The following is a 20602-nucleotide window of genomic DNA, read 5'->3' on the forward strand; positions in this document are numbered from 1 at the left end:
GCGGACTCACCTGGAAGTTTCTGTGTGGCTCTTTGAGGCTGTAGGTCACCTGCCCGTTTACGCCCAAGTCTCGGTCAGTGGACGACACCCTGAAAATAGACAACCCGGGTTCTGCTTCCACCTGTACTGTGGCGTAGTAAGGGAGGTTCACAAACTCTGGGGCATTGTCGTTGTCGTCTTCAATCTGGAAAAAGACTTAAGTGAGACCAGACAACCAAGACCGGGCCACATTCAGACGTCCATCTCACCTGCACTCTGACGTTGACCCTTGCCACCTTTAGTACCTCGTCCTCTTTACGGACCTCTACGACCAGCTCATAACTGTCCCGCTCCTCGCGGTCAAAGGGGACTCCGGCGGTTAGCAGCGCACCACACGTCGGCCGGATGGTGAAAAGACCGCCAGGGTTAAGCAGCGAGAACCTGAGTGGTTCATTAAGGCGGTGGCCAACGGCGTTCACCACGGCGAGTGTGGTCAGGTTCCGAGTGTTCTCTCGAACGGAGGCGGAGTAGAGCGGGGAGGTGAAGGAAAGGCCGCTGTTGACGGCTTGGCGGACAAGCACCGTGACCAACGTCACGCTAGAGAAACGGCCATCCCAAACCTTGAAGACAGATATCAAGAGTATCCAGTTCATATTGTACTGATACAGATTTCGTATTAATATTATATTGGAGTCTGCAGTGTTGCTTATTGACGTGCACGTGTTTTGATGGGCTGACCTTCAAGTTGAATCGATAGCGGTCCCTGCTGAGGTTCTGATTGATAACCGTTACAACCCCGCTGCTGCGGTCCACTGTGAAGTGCTCCAGGTTTCGGTCCACCAAGGAGTAAACCAGCTGAGGAGTGGGGGACTTGTCAGAGTCCAAAATCATGTCCGGGTCATACGCGTCAACCCGTAGGACCTCGACTCCCACGTAGGTAGGCAGGAGAAGGATGGTCTCATACATGTCCTGAGAGAACTTTGGGGGTGAGTCGTTGATATTGATGACCTAAGATGTGGAAAGGGAGAACCAGCAGAGTGAGGTAACTTCTTGGAAAAACGGGAAATGACCGGCTGACCATGCACCTTTATGACGACTTCAGCAGGGCTGTCAGCACTTTTTGAAGGCTGTCCGCTGTCTCTGACATGAACCCTGAAAATAAACTCAGGGAAGGTCTCATAATCCACACTGGCAATCGTCCTAAAACAGAACCAGAGAGAATTAAGAAATCAGGTATAATGAACGCCAAATGCCTGGCTCTTACCGGATCGAACCAGTCCCAGGGTCCACGCTGAAGAACATGCGAGCGGTCTCGTCTATAATCTGGAATACCAGCAGGGCGTTGTGATTGCGGTCTTCGTCGATCGCCTGGATCACCAGAGGGTTGCCATCGTCCGCCAGAACCACGCTGTTGAGTGGGGCCGCCTCACTGATCACCCCCACGTACCTGCCACAAGGAGGTCCGACATGGGGGTTGAGGACTTCTAGTCAAAAGCCATGACCGACCATCACTGCACCAAGACTCATTTCGATACCTTAATTGTCGGAAGACAGGTGCATTATCGTTGATGTCCCCCACCTGCACGACGACTGTGGCGCTGGCCTCCACGCCCGCCATGCTTAAAGCACGGACCATCAGTAAGTAGGACGGCGTTTTCTGACCACAGAAAGACACGTGACCAGATTTCATCATCAAATCTTCTAACTCGATAAAATGAAGCACGAACCAACCTCAAAATCAAAGAGTCTGCGTGTGCTGATGATGCCGGTGTGGTGATTAATAGAGAAGCAGTTTTCCTCGTTGCCCTTGGTGATGTCATAAATGAGCGACGAGTGGCTCACGGCGCGAACTGCGGTCACGTAAGCCCCGGCGGTGCTGTTCTCCATGATCTGCTTGAACACAGAAACATCAGCCGAGTACTGAATGAGGCAGGGATTTTTACGTCCATCCCCTTTACCTCGGCCTGATACTCCTCTTGGGAGAATTTGGGCTTGGACAAGTCGGAGAGCATCAAGGAGACCCGGACGGAGCACAAGGCCATTAGTGGAGGAAATCCGCTGTCGACGACTCGCACGGTGAGCGTGTAAAAGCCCACCGAGGTGATATCCAGCTCCTTGTCGATGAAGATTAGACCTGTGCTGTTATTTATGGCAAACAGCCCCCAAGTGTTACCTGAGAACAATAAAACACTTTAAACCTCAGACAACAAAGTCAATATCACCAGACAAAAGGAGTCCTACCTGCTTGTATGGTGTAGGTGAGTTGTCCGTTTATCCCGTTGTCTTTGTCCAGAGCTGTGACTTGCATCACCGACGAGCCCACAACAGAAGACTCGTAGACCACGGCGTCATACACGGTGCTGGTAAAGTAGGGAATGTTGTCGTTGGCGTCTTCCACTGCCACCAGGATCCGAGCCAGGTCTCGGTTGAATGGGAACTCCTGGTCCTTGACCTGGGGCCACATCAGACCACATGAAGACGGTGCTTGGATGTACATACCGTATTTCCTTGAATTGCCGCCGGGTATATAGTATGCGCCTGCCTAGAATTACTGCCGGGTCAAACTCGTTTCGCAAAATAATTAGCGCATGCTTAGCATTAGTGCCGGCTCAGGATTAACGCCGGATCAAACTCGTTCCGCAAAATATTATTTTTATGAGCGCATGTCTAGAATTTCCGCCGAGTCAAACTCGTTTTGCAAAATAAATAGCATTATGCCTAGAATTTCCACCGGGTCAAACTCGTCACGTCACGAGTGTCACTTCACCTGTCATCATTTTCAAAATGGAGGAGGCTGATTTCAATCATTTGAAATCGCAAAAAGGGAAGAAGATTAAGAGCTATTCAGTAGGATTTAAGGTCCAAGCTATTGAATATGCTAAAAAGAACCGTAAGCAGCTATGTTTTATTAATATACCGTAGCTGCGTGTGTCAAATATGAGTCATTAAATGACTCCCGCCTCCTGGTGGTAGAGGGCGCTAGTGATCCTTCTTGCGACAACAAGCAGCAAGAGTGAGCAGCGATCGTTTATTTTTTCCTCTCGCTTGCACTTTTAACATGGAGGATTACATATCTAAAGAAAACGGTTTTCTAAACTGGACTTTCAACCGAAGCAGGAGGTAATAAAGAAAGATCTTTATCGAGACAGAGAGACTGGGGCGGCATAGCTCGGTTGGTAGAGCGGCCGTGCCAGCAACTTGAGGATTGCAGGTTCGATTCCCGCTTCTGTCATCCTAGTCACTGCCGTTGTGTCCTTGGGCAAGACACTTTACCCACCTGCTCCCAGTGCCACCCACACTGCTTTAAATGTAACTTAGATATTGGGTTTCACTATGTAAAGCGCTTTGAGTCACTAGAGAAAAGCGCTATATAAATATAATTCACTTCACACTTCACTTTTTAAACTGAAGAAAGATAAGGAAGACTTCTATAAACAAGTTATCGATGCTTTTGATCAGAAGGAGCTGTGCATGGACTACATTTATAAGTAAATGTAAGACCATAATAAAGTTTTTTTTATTAAATGTGCTTTTCATGATGTATCCTTAAATCACACTCAAATTTATAAGCGCAGGCCTAAATTTACCGCATGCCTTTGGTAAGTGCCGGAGTGAGAAGAGGTTTCAAATAATTAGCCCCCTGGCGGCAATTCAAGGAAATACGGTAGATCAGACTCAACATCTGCCCACCATGACGGTGAGGATGTGCTGCGTTCGAGTCTCGTAGTCCAACCGGTCCGCCGTGTACACCACGCCCGTGCCCGGGTTGACCCGGAACAGCCTCATGCTGGCCGGGTCCACGCTGCTGTAAATGGAGTAACTGAGCCGACTGCGCTCGTCCAAGTCCGACGCTCGAACACGCAGCAGCTCCGTGTCCACGGGGACATCCTCTGAGACGCTAATGTCGTAGGCCGGCTGAGAGAAGACCGGAGGGTTGTCGTTGCTGTCTTGGACCCGGATGAACACCTGAGAGGAAGGTACATTTGATGCGATATGGAGAACAACACCAATTTTCTTGTGGCCATCAGATCCAAGGTCCAATCTCCGAGAATACCATCTCATGTTGTCTAGCTTTCAACCAACAACAGTCCCGGTGCACCAAAAAGTACTCAAAGAGTCTGTGGGTTCAATGGACTTTTCTGGGTAGCCCATTTATCATTGGGACTATGTGGATTACCTTCTTGGACGCTTCCCGGGCCTAAGTAGGTGAGATTCAAACCTCAAGGATGCTTAGAAAAACGGGTTAGGGTCAGGGTTTGGGGGCAAAAACTGAAGAGCCCCTCCCAACACTAATTTGTATCAGAACAAGAAAACTGGAGAGTTTAGGGACATGTGACAGTATTTGTGAAAAGGGTCAATATTTTTGTGGAGGATATTGTCGTAGGTCAGAGAAAAGGGGTGTGCCACCAACCCTATTCTATTAGAATGTTATGTCCATATTATAGTTCTTGTGGCACTCAATCTGGGATCAAACTGGGTGGCAATAAAGTTCCTTGAATCTTGATTTTTTTTTAAACGCTGACCAGCCCAATTATCACTGAAGTCAAGTCCAGGGTCAGTCATTTTCTGTTTTTGAGCAAGTTTCATATACATGCTAAAAATGTTGGATTATTTTGGTAATTTACTTTATGGGTTGCGAGTGTTGAGTTAGATTTTGGGGTTATTTTTCTATAGAGTAACCTATTTTCTGGGTTATAGGGCGATTAATGTAAGTCAATTTCTGGGGTTTTCAGAGAGTAAGCAATTTTTTTTATTTAAAAAAAAAAAATTATTTAAAGCTTGACCAGTCCAAACACTACAGAAGTCAAGCCCAGGGTCATTATTTTTCTGTTCCTGAGAAATGATCCTATACACGCTAAAAGCTGTTGGGTTATTTTGGTAACCCAATAATGGGTTGTGAGTGTTGAGTTAGACTTTTTTATGTATATATATATAGAGAGAGAGAGAGTAACCTATTTTCTGGGTTATAGGGCTATTAATGTAAGTCAATTTCTGTCTTTTTCAGAGAGTAAACCATTTTAAAATTGTTTTTTAATTTATTTTAAATGCTGACCAGTCCAAATACCACAGAAGTCAAGCCCATGGTCATTATTTTTCTGTTCCTGAGAAATTATCCTATACACGCTAAAAGCTGTTGGGTTATTTTGGTAACCCAGTTTATGGGTTGCGAGTGTTGAGTTAGATTTTGGGGTTATTTTTTATATAGAGTAACCTATTTTCTGGGTTATAGGGCTATTAATGTAAGTCATTGTCTGGCTTTTTTCAGAAAGTAAGCCATTTTTTTAATTTTTAGAATTTATTTTACAGGCTGACCAGTCCAAATATCACAGAATCAAGCCGAGGGTCATTATTTTTCTGTTCCTGAGCAATTATCCTATACGCGCTAAAAGCTGTTGGGTTATTTTGGTAACCCAATTTATGGGTTGCGAGTGTTGAGTTAGATTTTGTTTTGTTTTTTTATATAGAGTAACCTATTTTCTGGGTTATAGGGCTATTAATGTAAGTCAATGTCTGGCTTTTTTCAGAAAGTAAGCCATTTTTTTAATTTTTAGAAATTATTTTACAGGCTGACCAGTCCAAATATCACAGAATCAAGCCCAGGGTCATTATTTTTCTGTTCCTGAGCAATTATCCTATACGCGCTAAAAGCTGTTGGGTTATTTTGGTAACCCAATTTATGGGTTGCGAGTGTTGAGTTAGATTTTGGGGTTATTTTTTATATAAAGTAACCTATTTTCTGGGTTATAGGGCTATTAATGTAACTCAATTTCTGGGGTCGTCAGAGAGTAACCCATTTTTGGGTTGTTGATTTTTTTATCTTAAAAGCTGACCAGTCCAAATACCACAGAAGTCAAGCCCATGGTCATTATTTTTCTGTTCCTGAGCAATTATCCTACACACGCTAAAAGCTGTTGGGTTATTTTTGTAACCCACTTTATGGGTTGCGAGTGTTGAGTTTGATTTTGGGGTTATTTTTTATATAGAGTAACCTATTTTCTGGGTTATAGAGCGATAAATGTAACCCAATTTCTGGGTTTATTAGAGAGTAACCCATTTTTGGGTTGAAGGCATTTTTTATTTATTTTAAAGGCTAACCAGTCCAAATACCACTGAAGTCAAGCCCGGGGTAATTATTTTTCTATTCCTGAGCAATTATCCTATACATGCTAAAAGCTGGTGGGTTATTTTGGTAACCCACTTTATGGGTTGCGGGTGTTGAGTTCGATTTTGGGGTTATTTTTTATATAGGTTACTCTATATGTATATAGAGTAACCTATTTTCTAGGTTATAGGGCTATTAATGTAAGTCAATTTCTGGGGTTTATCAGAGAATAACCCATTTTTTGGGTTAGAGGCTTTTTTTTGGATAAAAATGTATTTTTTTTTTCTGAAAGGGGGAGTATATTATAGAGTAACATTATTTATAATCACACATTTTATGTACATGAAATGTGTCCTTTACCTTTTAAATACTTGAGCATACTGTATACAACTACTAGGACCACACAAGGCAATGGTGGTGGTAATAATGATATTAATAATAATAATAATAATAATGGTTGTCAGCCATTTAAAATAAGATGTTTGGACCGGCAGCGTCTCCAACGGGTCCCATTTTTTTTATAGTGTTTGGTATGACTCGGCCGGAGTTTGAACTAACAACCTACTGATCTCAGGGCAGACACTCTAACCAGTAGGCCACTGAGTCGGTGTTGGCGTCTCTTCTCAAGGACAGGGCTATCACTTTTGCATTCCAAAGTCGGAATTTATTGCTTGTTTGCTTTCTCCAAGTTGAACATAAACATTCGCCATGTATAGAACATGATACGAGTTGATTAATTCACTTCTGTACCCCCGGCGGCGTCCCCAATGGGTCCCATTTTTTTAATAGTCTTTGGTATGACTCGGCCGGGGTTTGAACTCACAACCTACCGATCTCAGGGTGGACACTCTAAGTCGGTGTTGGCGTTGAGCTAGAAATATGGTCTTTTCTCAAGGACAGGGCTATCACTTTTGCATTCCAAAGTCGGAATTTATTGCTTGTTTGCTTTCTCCAAGTTGAATATAAACATTCATCACGTGTAGAACATGATACGAGTTGATTAATTCACTTCTGTACCCCCGGCGGCATCCCCAATAGGTCCCATTTTTTTTATAGTCTTTGGTATGACTCGGCCGGGGTTTGAACTCACAACCTACCGATCTCAGGGCGGACACTCTAAGTCGGTGTTGGCGTTGAGCTAGAAAGATAGTCTTTTCTCAAGGACAGGGCTATCACTTTTGCATTTAAAGTTCTGAATTTATTGCCTCTTTTCGTGAGAGAGTTAACTTAAACCTGGTGGTCCACTTTCTCCAAGTTGAATATAAACATTCACCACGTGTAGAACATGATACGAGTTGATTAATTCACTTCTGTACCCCCGGCGGCATCCCCAATAGGTCCCATTTTTTTTATAGTCTTTGGTATGACTCGGCCGGGGTTTGAACTCACAACCTACCGATCTCAGGGCGGACACTCTAAGTCGGTGTTGGCGTTGAGCTAGAAAGATAGTCTTTTCTCAAGGACAGGGCTATCACTTTTGCATTTAAAGTTCTGAATTTATTGCCTCTTTTCGTGAGAGAGTTAACTTAAACCTGGTGGTCCACTTTCTCCAAGTTGAATATAAACATTCACCACGTGTAGAACATGATACGAGTTGATTAATTCACTTCTGTACCCCCGGCGGCGTCCCCAATGGGTCCCATTTTTTTTATAGTCTTTGGTATGACTCGGCCGGGGTTTGAACTCACAACCTACCGATCTCAGGGTGGACACTCTAAGTCGGTGATGGCGTTGAGCTAGAAATATGGTCTTTTCTCAAGGACAGGGCTATCACTTTTGCATTTCAAGGTCTGAATTTATTGCCTCTTTTCGTGAGATAGTTAACTTGACCCCGGTGGTTGGCTTTCTCCAAGTTGAATATAAACATTCACCACGTGTAGAACATGATACGGGTTGATTAATTCACTTCTGTACCCCTGGCGGCGTCCCCAATAGGTCCCATTTTTTTTATAGTCTTTGGTATGACACGGCCGGGGTTTGAACTCACAACCTACCGATCTCAGGGCGGACACTCTAAGTCGGTGTTGGCGTTGAGCTAGAAAGATAGTCTTTTCTCAAGGACAGGGTTATCACTTTTGCATTTCAAGGTCTGAATTTATTGCCTCTTTTCGTGAGATAGTTAACTTAAACCTGGTGGTCCGCTTTCTCCAAGTTGAATATAAACATTCGCCACGTGTAGAACATGATACGAGTTGATTAATTCACTTCTGTACCCCCGGCGGCGTCCCCAATAGGTCCCATTTTTTTTATAGTCTTTGGTATGACTCGGCCGGGGTTTGAACTCACAACCTACCGATCTCAGGGTGGACACTCTAAGTCGGTGTTGGCGTTGAGCTAGAAAGATAGTCTTTTCTCAAGGACTGGGCTATCACTTTTGCATTTAAAGGTCTGAATTTATTGCCTCTTTTCGTGAGAGAGTTAACTTAAACCTGGTGGTTGGCTTTCTCCAAGTTGAATATAAACATTCGCCACGTGTAGAACATGATACGAGTTGATTAATTCACTTCTGTTGAAGAGTGACCGCCCAAAGCTTTGGCGTACCTGCGTCGTGGCGACGTTTGTGCCGTCGGTCACCTGCACGGTCATGTTGTACACGGCCTGCGCCTCGGCGTCCAGCGGCTTGGCCACCACCACTGTGCCCACGCCCACTTGGAGGTCAAACTGCATGTCGAAGCTTCCTGCGGTCGCACACACACACACATGTTAGCCACGTTAGCCCGTTAGCACCTCCACCGCGCCGGGCAATCATTTCGCCAGCCATCTGGGCCCGCGGGCCAAGCGTGATAAAGTGAAGTGAAACGCAACGACGCGGCGGTGTCCGTCAGCCCGGGAGCTGTTAGCGGCCACGCAAACATCTGTCTTATCGCTCCCAAACACCAGCCAGCGCGCAGACGAAGAAAAAAAAAAAGGTACAGTTTAGGGGTTTTAGTATTTGATTAGAGCCAGGGAGAGAATTGATACGCATTAGCGATTCACCGCCATATCCCCGCTCTCTTCTGAGGGCTGCGGCGCCGCTCGACACATGAATACTGATGTTTCCACGGAAGCAGCCAGGCGTGTTCAGCCGCAGACCATCACCGGGTTGTGCTTGCTTATTTGGGTTTTTTCTTCTCCGAAATGACAGTTGATTAGAGTTGTGCGATACGGTTGAAAACTGTATCACGATATCACTATTTCATATCGATAATTATTGATATTTTTTTTATGACCAATTAACATTAAGGACCCAGATTTGTTGTTTTTTTATTACTATATACATGTGTGTTTTGTTTGTTTATTTATGTATTTTATTAATTTATAGTCAATATTTTACATTATATATACAGTATCTCCTTGAATTGCCGCCGGGTATATAGTAAGCGTCTGCCTAGAATTACTGCCGGGTCAAACTCGTTTCGCAAAATATTATTTTTATTAGCATGTCTAAAATTTCCGCCGGGTCAAACTCGTTTCGCAAAATAATTAGCATATGCCTAGAATTTCCACCGGGTCAAACTCGTCACGTCACGAGTGACACTTCACCCGTCATCATTTTCAAAATGGAGGAGGCTGATTTCAATCATTTGAAATCGCATAAAGGGAAGAAGATTAAGAGCTATTCAGTAGGATTTAATGTCCAAGCTATTAAATATGCTAAAAAGAACAGTAAGCATTTATGTTTTATTAATATACCGTAGCTGCGTGTGTCAAATATGAGTCATTAAATGACTCCCGCCTCCTGGTGGTAGAGGGCGCTAGTGATCCTTCTAGCTACTATTCGTGACAACAAGCACCAAGAGTGAGCAACGATCCTTTATTTTTTCCTCTCGCTTGCACTTTTAACATGGAGGATTACATATCTAAAATAAAACGGTTTTCTAAACTGGACTTTCAACCGAAGCAGGAGGTAATAAAGGAAGATCTCCATCGAGACAGAGAGACTTTTAAAACTGAAGAAAGATAAGGAAGACTTCTATAAACAAGTTATCGATGCTTTTGATCAGAAGGAGCTGGCATGGACTTCATTTATAAGTAAAGGTAAGAACATAACGTTTTTTTTTTATTAAAAGTGCTTTTCATGATGGTATCCTTACATCACACTCAAATTTATAAGCGCAGGCCTAAATTTACCGCATGCCTTTGGTAAACGCCGGAGTGAGAAGAGGTTTTAAATGAATTAGCACCCCGGCGGCAATTCAAGGAAATACGGTATATTTATATTGTGTTGTTTTATTTTTAAATACTTATGTATCCATACATCCATCCATTTTTCTACCGCTTATTCTCTTTGGGGTGGCGGGGGCCGCTGGTGCCTATCTCAGTTACAATCGGGCGGAAGGCAGGGTGCACCCTGGACAATTCGCCACCTCATTGCAGAATACGTATATATTTTTTCACATATTTAGAATGTAACTTCTGATTAAAATGCCTCAGCTATCAAGGCAGAAAGGAAATGTCAACACAAGCGTGGGAAAGACTCCAACAATGTCAACAAAATAGTCCAATCACATTGAACACGTCACAATAAGTTCTTCAATTGAAGGAATGTGTCAAAAATGCTTTGTGAAGTGTCAGAAAATTGTGAAAATGTAAACATAGAAACCTGAGAAGAACTCTTTTCTGCAAGTTTAGTGCCAGGAAATAACGGCTGTGTAACATGAGTTTGCCCTCTTATTCTTAACGATGAAAATAATACATGTAGTTTTTAAATTTTGGAGTAAAACTGTGGGCTGTGGTGCACGGCAAACTTTTGCGTTGGAATAATAATAAATGATTATTTTGGCGTAGAGTAGGGGTCACCAACGTGGTCGCCCATAAGGACCAGATGAGTCGCCCACTATTCTAAAAATAGCTCAAATAGCAGCACTTACCAGTGAGCTGCCTCAATTTTTAAAACTGTATTTATTTACTAGCAAGCTGGTCTCGCTTTGCTGGACATTTTTAATTCTAAGAGAGACAAAACTCAAATAGAATTTGAAAATCCCAGAAAATATTTTAAAGACTTGGTCTTCACTTGTTTAAATAAATTCATTTATTTTTTTACTTTGCTTCTTAGAACTTTCAGAAAGACAATTTTAGAGAACAAATACAACCTTAAAAATGATTTTAGGATTTTTAAACACATATACCTTTTTACCTTTTAAATTCCTTCCTCTTCTTTCCTGACAATTTAAATCAATGTTCAAGTATTTTTTTTTTTTATTATAAAGAATATTAAAGACATTTTAATTTAATTTTTCATTTTAGCTTCTGTTTTTTTGACGAAGAATATTTGTGAAATATTTCTTCAAATTTATTATGATTAAAATTCAAAAAAGTTATTCTGGCAAATCTAGAAAATCTGTAAAATCAAATTTAAATCTTATTTCAAAGTCTTTTAAAATTGTTTTTAATTTTTTGTTCTGGAAAATCTAGAAGAAATAATGATTTGTCTTTGTTAGAAATATAGCTTGGTCCAATTTTTTATATATTCTAACAAAGTGCAGATTGGATTTTAACCTATTTAAAACACGTCATCAATCAAATTCATCTTAATCAGGAAAAATTACTAATGATGTTCCATTAATTCTTTTTAAACATTTTTAAAAAAGATTCGAATTAGCTAGTTTTTCTCCTAATTTTTTTCGGTTGAATTTTGAATTTTAAAGAGTCGAAATTGAAGATAAACTATGTTTCAAAATTTAATTTTCATTTATTTCCTCTTTTCTCCTCTTTTAAACCGTTCAATTAAGTGTTTTTTCATCATTTATTCTCTACAAAAACCTTCCCTAAAAGGAAAAAAAAAATGTACGACGGAATGACAGACAGAAATACCCATTTTTTATATATATAGATTTATTTATTAAAGGAAAAATTGAGCAAATTGGCTATTTCTGGCAATGTATTTAAGTGTGTATCGAACTGGTAGCCCTTGGCATGAATCCAGGGGTCACCAACGTGGTCGCCCGTAAGGACCAGATGAGTCGCCCGCTGGCCTGTTCTAAAAATAGCTCAAATAGCAGCACTTACCAGTGAGCTGCCTCTATTTTGTAAATTGTATTTATTTACTAGCAAGCTGGTCTCGCTTTGCTGGACATTTTTAATTCTAAGAGAGACAAAACTCAAATAGAATTTGAAAATCCAAGAAAATATTTCAAAGACTTGGTCTTCACTTGTTTAAATAAATTCATTTATTTTTTTTACTTTGCTTCTTATAACTTTCAGAAAGACAATTTTAGAGAAAAAATACAACCTTAAAAATGATTTTAGGATTTTTAAACACATATACCTTTTTACCTTTTAAATTCCTTCCTCTTCTTTCCTGACAATTTAAATCAATGTTCAAGTATTTATTTTTTTTATTGTAAGGAATAATAAATACATTTTAATTTAATTCTTCATTTTAGCTTCTGTTTTTTTGACGAAGAATATTTATGAAATATTTCTTCAAACTTATTATGATTAAAATTAAAAAAAAATATTCGGGCAAATCTAGGAAATCTGTAGATTAAAATTTAAATCTTATTTCAAAGTCTTGAATTTCTTTTAAAATGTTTGTTCTGGAAAATCTAGAAGAAATAATGATTTGTCTTTGTTAGAAATATAGCTTGGTCCAATTTGTTATATATTCTAACAAAGTGCAGATTGGATTTTAACCTATTTAAAACATGTCATCAAAATTCTAAAATTAATCTTAATCAGGAAAAATGACTAATGATGTTCCATAAAAAAAATATATATATATTTTTTGAAAAAGATTCGAATTAGCTAGTTTTTCTCTTTATATTTTGTCGGATGAATTTTGAATTTTAAAGAGTCGAAATTGGAGATAAACTATGTTTTACAATTTAATTTTTTTTTTTTCTTGTTTTCTTTTTTTTTAAACCGTTCAAATAAGAGTTTTTTTCATCGTTTATTCCCTACAAAAAACCTTCCGTAAAAGCAAAAAAAATGTACGATAAATGACAGACAGAAATACACTTTTTTTTTATAGATATAGATTTATTTATTAAAGCTAAATTGAGCAAATTGGCTATTTCTGGCAATTTATTGAAGTGTGTATCAAACTGGTAGCCCTTGGCATGAATCAGTACCCAAGAAGTAAATCTTGCTTTCAAAAAGGTTGCTGACCCCTAGCTTAGACTCATATTTGTGTGAAATAATTATAATATTTTTTGTATTATTTGCATATTATAGTTATATAATTGTGTGAATGCTGGCACGTTCACACAAATACTGATCAAGAATATTGCAGAAGAAGGAACACAAAAAGTGTACAATTATCTTCTAATGAATATATCCAAACAAAATTAATAATGCAAAAATTAAAGCGCAAAAGAAGATACATCTTCACCACTTAATTTGAGGAGAATGAAGACAGAGTTGTGGCTGTCATCTGACCTGTGTCCAGCGAGCAGTTTCTCCCGCACGCGTTCTGCGGAATGTAGAACATTTCTCTCGCCACTCGTCCGCCTGCGATGGGGAGACAGCGGAGAAAGCCTCAGAAAACACGGAAGAAAAATAAAAACACGCGAAGGAGAGACGCTTTGTGGTCCTCAGCAGGCACAAGACGTTGAAACGAGGTTGAGAACTTGTTGAATGAGGTCCTGAAGTTGAGCGGCTCAAAGATAACGTTGAAAAAACATGCTTTTGGACGTCGTTACGTTAATGTTGTGTCCTGACCTTGATTTGAACGTTGAAATTTGGTCATTTCCCAACCAGTATTCTACAAACCCTGTTTCCATGAGTTGGGGAATTGTGTTAGATGTAAATATAAACGGAATACAATGATTTGCAAATCATTTTCAAGCCATATTCAGTTGAATATGCTACAAAGACAACATATTTCATGTTCAAACTCATAAACTTTATTTATTTTTTTTGCAAATAATAATTAACTTGGAATTTCATGGCTGCAACACGTGCCAAAGTAGTTGGGAAAGGGCATGTTCACCACTGTGTTACATCACCTTTTCTTTTAACAACACTCAATAAATGTTTGGGAACTGAGGAAACTAATTGTTGGAGCTTTGAAAGTGGAATTCTTTCCCATTCTTGTTTTATGTAGAGCTTCAGTCCTTCAACAGTCCGGGGTCTCCGCTGTCCTATTTTCATAATGCGCCACACATTTTCCATGGGAGACAGGTCTGGACTGCAGGCAGGCCAAGAAAGTACCCACACTTTTTTATGAAGCCACGCTGTTGTAACACGTGGCTTGGCATTGTCTTGCTGAAATAAGCAGGGGCGTCCATGAAAAAGACGGCGCTTAGATGGCAGCATATGTTGCTCCAAAAGCTGTATGTACCTTTCAGCATTAATGGTGCCTTCACAGATGTGTAAGTTACCCATGCCTTGGGCACTAATGCACCCCCATACCATCACACATGCTGGCTTTTACACTTTGCGTCGATAACAGTCTGGATGGTTCGCTTCCCCTTTGGTCCGGATGACACGATGTCGAATATTTCCAAAACAATTTGAAATGTGGACTCGTCAGACCACAGAACACTTTTCCACTTTGCATCAGTCCATCTTAGATGATCTCGGCCCAGAGAAGTCGGCGGCGTTACTGGATGTTGTTGATAAATCGCTTTTGCTTCGGATAGTAGAGCTTTAACTTGCACTTACAGATGTAGCGACAAACTGTATTTAGTGACAGTGGTTTTCTGAAGTGTTCCTGAGCCCATGTGGTGATATCCTTTAGAGATTGATGTGGGTTTTTGATACTGAGGGATGGAAGGTCACGGTCATTCAATGTTGGTTTCCGGCCATGCCGCTTACGTGGAGTGATTTCTCCAGATTCTCTGAACCTTTTGATGATATTATGGAGCGTAGATGTTGAAATCCCTAAATGTCTTGCAATGTCACTTTGAGAAAGGTTGTTCTTAAACTGTTTGACTATTTGCTCACACAGTTGTGGACAAAGGGGTGTACCTCGCCCCATCCTTTCTTGTGAAAGACTGAGCATTTTTTGGGAAGCTGTTTTTATAGCCAATCATGGCACCCACCTGTTCCCAATTAGCCTGCACACCTGTGGGATGTTCACAATAAGTGTTTGATGAGCATTCTTCAACTTTATCAGTATTTATTGCCACCTTTCCCAACTTCTTTGTCTTGTGTTGCTTGCATCAAATTCTAAGTTAATTATTATTTGCAACAACAAAAAAAGTTTATGAGTTTGAACATGAAATATGTTGTCTTTGTAGCATATTCAACTGAATATGGCTTGAAAAGGATTTGCAAATCATTGTATTCTGTTTATATTTACATCTAACACCATTTCCCAACTCATATGGAAACGGGGTTTGTACACCACAAAAACAACATTGAAACAACATGCTTTTTGATGACGTTTCGTCAATGTCGAATTGTGACATTGATTTGACCGTTGAATTTTGGTCATTTCCTGTGGTGTTTGGGTCTGTGGGACCCGTTAAATTTTTTTATTAAACGAAGAATGATACAATTAATTCATTTTTCAAACTGAGATTCACTGACTTTGGATCATTTTCTGTGAAGAACATACCGGTATATCAGAATACATATTTAGTGACCACATACCATACACCTCCCTACACATTGCTATTACATATAAGATGTCCGGGTCCATTGGACCCGGGGCTAATAGAAGTGTGGAAATTGATGTTCTGTCACAGTCCCCCCCCCCCCCCCCCACACACACACACACACACACACACTCAGACACTCAGCAGGCCTAGACAGGAGGAGGACAGAGTGTAGGTACACTTAACATCAAAGGGTCAAATGTGCGAGAAAATGAGAGCAGGCGGTGTGGACAAACAATGTTGCTTGTCAATGTTCTCCACACACACACACACACACACACACACACTCAGCAGGCCTAGACAGGAGGAGGACAGAGTGTAGGTACACTTAACATCAGAGGGTCAAATGTGCGAGAAAATGAGAGCAGACGGTGTGGACAAACAATGTTGCTTGTCAATGTTGTCCACACACACACACACACTCAGCAGACCTAGACAGGAGGAGGACAGAGTGTAGGTACACTTAACATCAGAGGGTCAAATGTGCGAGAAAATGAGAGCAGACGGTGTGGACAAACAATGTTGCTTGTCAATGTTGTCCACACACACACACACACACACACACACACACACACACACACACACAGCAGGCCTAGCCAGGAGGAGGACAGAGTGTAGGCATACAGAACATCAGAGGGTCAAATGTGCGAGAAAATGAGAGCAGACAGTGTTGACAAACAATGGAATGTGCGATGCAGAAACTGGCAGAAAATTTTTTCCGCGCAACGTTCACATTGTTGTTGCTCAGCCGGCGTTTGTGGGTCTGACGGACCACGGTGCATTTTTGTGGCTTTTAATGCCTCACCAACAAACACTTTTACGTTAAAATACCAATGTTTATTGGGAGAAGGTAAACAGCTGATAACAACAATATGAAACATTACACGAGGGTTAAGGAGTGGGACTATCCAGGACTCGCTGCAGTGTGGTCAAACAACCACCAGGTAGTGCCAGTGAGCAGATAATACTGGATCATCCCTTTCGGACTAAGCCAGACCCATACTGTAAAATTGCCTTTTTTTTTTTTATACTGTAAAGTCTACCCAAAACATTGGTATAATAATTAAATGCATAGGCACATTTGATATTGATTTTGTACTTACAATTATTAAGCATCATGATGCGGGCTAATAGTAAGACGCTATGCAAAGGTGTTTTCTTTTTTTGCATCCTGTTGTCGGGTGCGTGGGGGGAAAAAAAAGCGAGCATGGTAACGACGTTCCCCCGTCCATCGAGTCCTTTTTTTAATTAATGCACCGGCGTGCTGTTGATTATTTCCAGAGCCGGCGAGCGGCTGCGTACAGCGGGGCATCGAGAGGTCGCCACAATCAATTAGTGCTGCATGTTGTCATTGCACAGATGAACAAATGGGAACACGTAAAATGTATCGATGTTGACATGTCGGAGTACAAAGTGGTGCCTCATGGAAACTAACTCTCAGTACTTCCTGCTCCCGTGCTCAAAGGCAACATCCGTGTCGAGTTACAACGGCGAATATTCAAATGACATCGCCTTCTCGTCGTGCTGTATAATGATTTTGTTTGACCCGGTTTTTAAATAATTCATCATTTTAATCGTTTTTTTGCCGACTGGTTTTGTCAAAGTAGTTTTTATTACAAACCCTGTTTCCATATGAGTTGGGAAATGGTGTTAGATGTAAATATAAACAGAATACAATGATTTGCAAATCATTTTCAAGCCATATTCAGTTGAATATGCTACAAAGACAACATATTTCATGTTCAAACTCATAAACTTCATTTATTTTTTTTGCAAATAATAATTAACTTTAGAATTTCATGGCAGCAACATCTGCCAAAGTAGTTGGGAAAGGGCATGTTCACCACTGTGTTACATCACCTTTTCTTTTAACAACACTCAATAAACGTTTGGGAACTGAGGAAACTAATTGTTGAAGCTTTGAAAGTGGAATTCTTTCCCATTCTTGTTTTATGTAGAGCTTCAGTCCTTCAACAGTCCGGGGTCTCCGCTGTCCTATTTTACGCTTCACACATTTTCCATGGGAGACAGGTCTGGACTGCAGGCGGGCCAGGAAAGTACCCGCACTCTTTTATTTTTACGAAGCCAAGCAGTTATAACACTTGTTGAATGTTGCTTGCTATTGTCTTGCTGAAATAAGCAGGGGCGTCCATGAAAAAGACGGCGCTAGGATGGCAGCATATGTTGTTCCAAAAGCTGTATGTACCTTTCAGCATTAATGGTGCCTTCACAGATGTGTAAGTTACCCATGCCTTGGCCACTAATGCACCCCCATACCATCACACATGCTGGCTTTTACACTTTGCGTCGATAACAGTCTGGATGGTTCGCTTCCCCTTTGGTCCGGATGACACAATGTCGAATATTTCCAAAAACAATTTGAAATGTGGACTCGTCAGACCACAGAACACTTTTCCACTCTGCATCAGTCCATCTTAGATGATCTCGGGCCCAGAGAAGTTGGCGGCATTTCTGGATGTTGTTGATAAATGGCTTTCTTTTTGCATAGTAGAGCTTTAACTTGCGCTTACAGATGTAGCGACCAACTGTATTTAGTGACAGTGGTTTTCTGAAGTGTTCCTGAGCACATGTGGTGATATCCTTTAGAGACAGATGTAAGTTCAGAAGGTCACGGTCATTTAATGTTGGTTTCCGGCCATGCCGCTTACGTGGAGTGATTTCTCCAGATTCTCTGAACCTTTTGATGATATTATGGAGCGTAGATGTTGAAATCCCTAAATTTCTTGCAATGTCACTTTGAGAAAGGTTGTTCTTAAACTGTTTGACTATTTGCTCACACAGTTGTGGACAAAGGGGTGTACCTCGCCCCATCCTTTCTTGTGAAAGACTGAGCATTTTTTGGGAAGCTGTTTTTATAGCCAATCATGGCACCCACCTGTTCCCAATTAGCCTGTGGGATGTTCTAAATAAGTGTTTGATGAGCATTCCTCAACTTTATCCGTATTTATTGCCACCTTTCCCAACTTCTTTGTCACATGTTGCTGGCATCAAATTCTTAATGTAATGACTATTTGCAAAACAAAATAAAGTTTATGAGTTTGAACATGAAATATGTTGTCTTTGTAGCATATTCAACTGAATATGGCTTGAAAAGGATTTGCAAATCATTGTATTCTGTTTATATTTACATCTAACACCATTTCCCAACTCATATGGAAACCTGGTCAAAATCTCCCCAAACTTGTGTCTAACCTTTTTATGCTGCAAAATGTTTTTGTTATTTTTGTCTAATCATTACAGTGTTAGAAGAATTGTTTCTAAGTTATCACAAAAACTTTGTGTTGAAATGAGCTCCCAGCTAGAAGACCAAAAGCTGTCTTTGAAAACTACCAAGAGTAAGTAAGGCTTGTACCAAATTTTTCAGATTGTAAGTCGCACCGGCCGAAAACGCATGAAAAAGAAGGAGAAAAAAAACATATATAAGTCACATTTTTGGAGTTAAATTTATTTGAGAAAACCCAACACCAAGAATAGACATTTGAAAGGCAATTTAAAATAAATAAAGAAAAGTGAACAAGTTGAATAAGTGTATGTTATATGTCGCATAAATAAGCAACTGGGAACGTGCCTGGCATGTTAACGTAATATTATGGTAAGAGTCATTCCATCCATCCATCTTCTTCCGCTTATCCGAGGTCGGGTCGCGGGGGCAGCAGCCTAAGCAGAAAAGCCCAGACTTCCCTTTCTCCAGACACTTCGTCTAGCTCTTCCCGGGGGATCCCGAGGCGTTCCCAGGCCAGCCGGGAGACATAGTCTTCCCAACGTGTCCTGGGTCTTCCTACCGGTTGGACGTGCCATAAACACCTCCCTAGGGAGGCGTTCAGGTGGCATCCTGACCAGATGCCTGAACCACCTCATCTGGCTCCTCTCCATGTGGAGGAGCAGCGGCTTTACTTTGAGTTCCTCCCGGATGGCAGAGCTTCTCACCCTATCTCTAAGGGAGAGACCTGGAAACTCATTTGGGCCGCTTGTACCCGTGATCTTATCCTTTCGGTCATGACCCAAAGCTCATGACCATAGGTGAGGATGGGAACGTAGATCGACCGGTAAATTGAGAGCTTTGCCTTCCGGCTCAGCTCCTTCTTCACCACAACGGATCGGTACAACGTCCGCATTACTGAAGACGCCGCACCGATCCGCCTGTCGATCTCACGATCCACTCTTCCCTCACTCGTGAACAAGACTCCTAGGTACTTGAACTCGTCCACTTGGGGCAGGGTCTCCTCCCCTACCCGGAGATGGCATTCCACCCTTTTCCGGGCGAGAACCATGGACTCGGACTTGGAGGTGCTGATTCTCATTCCGGTCGCTTCACACTCGGCTGCGAACCGATCCAGTGAGAGCTGAAGATCCCGGTCAGATGAAGCCATCAGGACCACATCTGCAAAAACCAGAGACCTAATCCAGCGGTCACCAAACCGGAACCCCTCAACGCCTTGACTGCGCCTAGAAATTCTGTCCATAAAAGTTATGAACAGAATGGGTGACAAAGGACAGCCTTGGCGGAGTCCAACCCTCACTGGAAATGTGTCCGACTTACTGCCAGCAATGCGGACCAAGTTCTGACACTGATCATACAGGGAGCGGACCGCCACAATAAGACAGTCCGGTACCCCATACTCTCTGAGCACTCCCCACAGGACTTCCCGAGGGACACGGTTCAATGCCTTCTCCAAGTCCACAAAGCACATGTAGACTGGTTGGGCAAACTCCCATGCACCCTCAAGAACCCTGCCGAGAGTATAGAGCTGGTCCACAGTTCCACGACCAGGACGAAAACCACACTGTTCCTCCTGAATCTGAGGTTCGACTATCCGACGTAGCCTCCTCTCCAGTACACCTGAATAAACCTTACCGGGAAGGCTGAGGAGTGTGATCCCACCATAGTTGGAACACACCCTCCGGTCCCCCTTCTTAAAGAGAGGGACCACCACCCCGGTCTGCCAATCCAGAGGTACCGCCCCCGATGTCCACG

At 41.7% G+C, this 20602-nt stretch overlaps 1 protein-coding gene and 1 long non-coding RNA gene across 3 annotated transcripts in view; one reads left to right on the plus strand and one right to left on the minus strand.

Annotated features, from left to right (window-relative positions):
* LOC133552059 (protocadherin Fat 3-like) overlaps positions 1 to 20602 on the minus strand; it is a 193085-nt gene that overhangs the window by 103717 nt on the left and 68766 nt on the right. The window contains exons 9-20 of the mRNA XM_061899369.1: positions 13442 to 13513; positions 8624 to 8760; positions 3670 to 3945; positions 2221 to 2431; positions 1938 to 2152; positions 1711 to 1869; positions 1515 to 1636; positions 1244 to 1426; positions 1065 to 1179; positions 718 to 987; positions 249 to 599; positions 11 to 184 (exon numbers count right to left, since the gene is read on the minus strand). Of these exons, the coding sequence (XP_061755353.1) occupies positions 11 to 184; positions 249 to 599; positions 718 to 987; positions 1065 to 1179; positions 1244 to 1426; positions 1515 to 1636; positions 1711 to 1869; positions 1938 to 2152; positions 2221 to 2431; positions 3670 to 3945; positions 8624 to 8760; positions 13442 to 13513 (2285 nt within the window). The remainder of the gene's footprint in view (positions 1 to 10; positions 185 to 248; positions 600 to 717; positions 988 to 1064; positions 1180 to 1243; positions 1427 to 1514; positions 1637 to 1710; positions 1870 to 1937; positions 2153 to 2220; positions 2432 to 3669; positions 3946 to 8623; positions 8761 to 13441; positions 13514 to 20602) is intronic.
* LOC133552060 (uncharacterized) overlaps positions 1 to 20602 on the plus strand; it is a 118306-nt gene that overhangs the window by 33466 nt on the left and 64238 nt on the right. The gene's annotated exons all lie outside the window — the stretch shown is intronic.

Source organism: Nerophis ophidion, linkage group LG04 (genome assembly GCF_033978795.1).
Source record: "Nerophis ophidion isolate RoL-2023_Sa linkage group LG04, RoL_Noph_v1.0, whole genome shotgun sequence".
Lineage (NCBI taxonomy): Eukaryota > Metazoa > Chordata > Actinopteri > Syngnathiformes > Syngnathidae > Nerophis > Nerophis ophidion.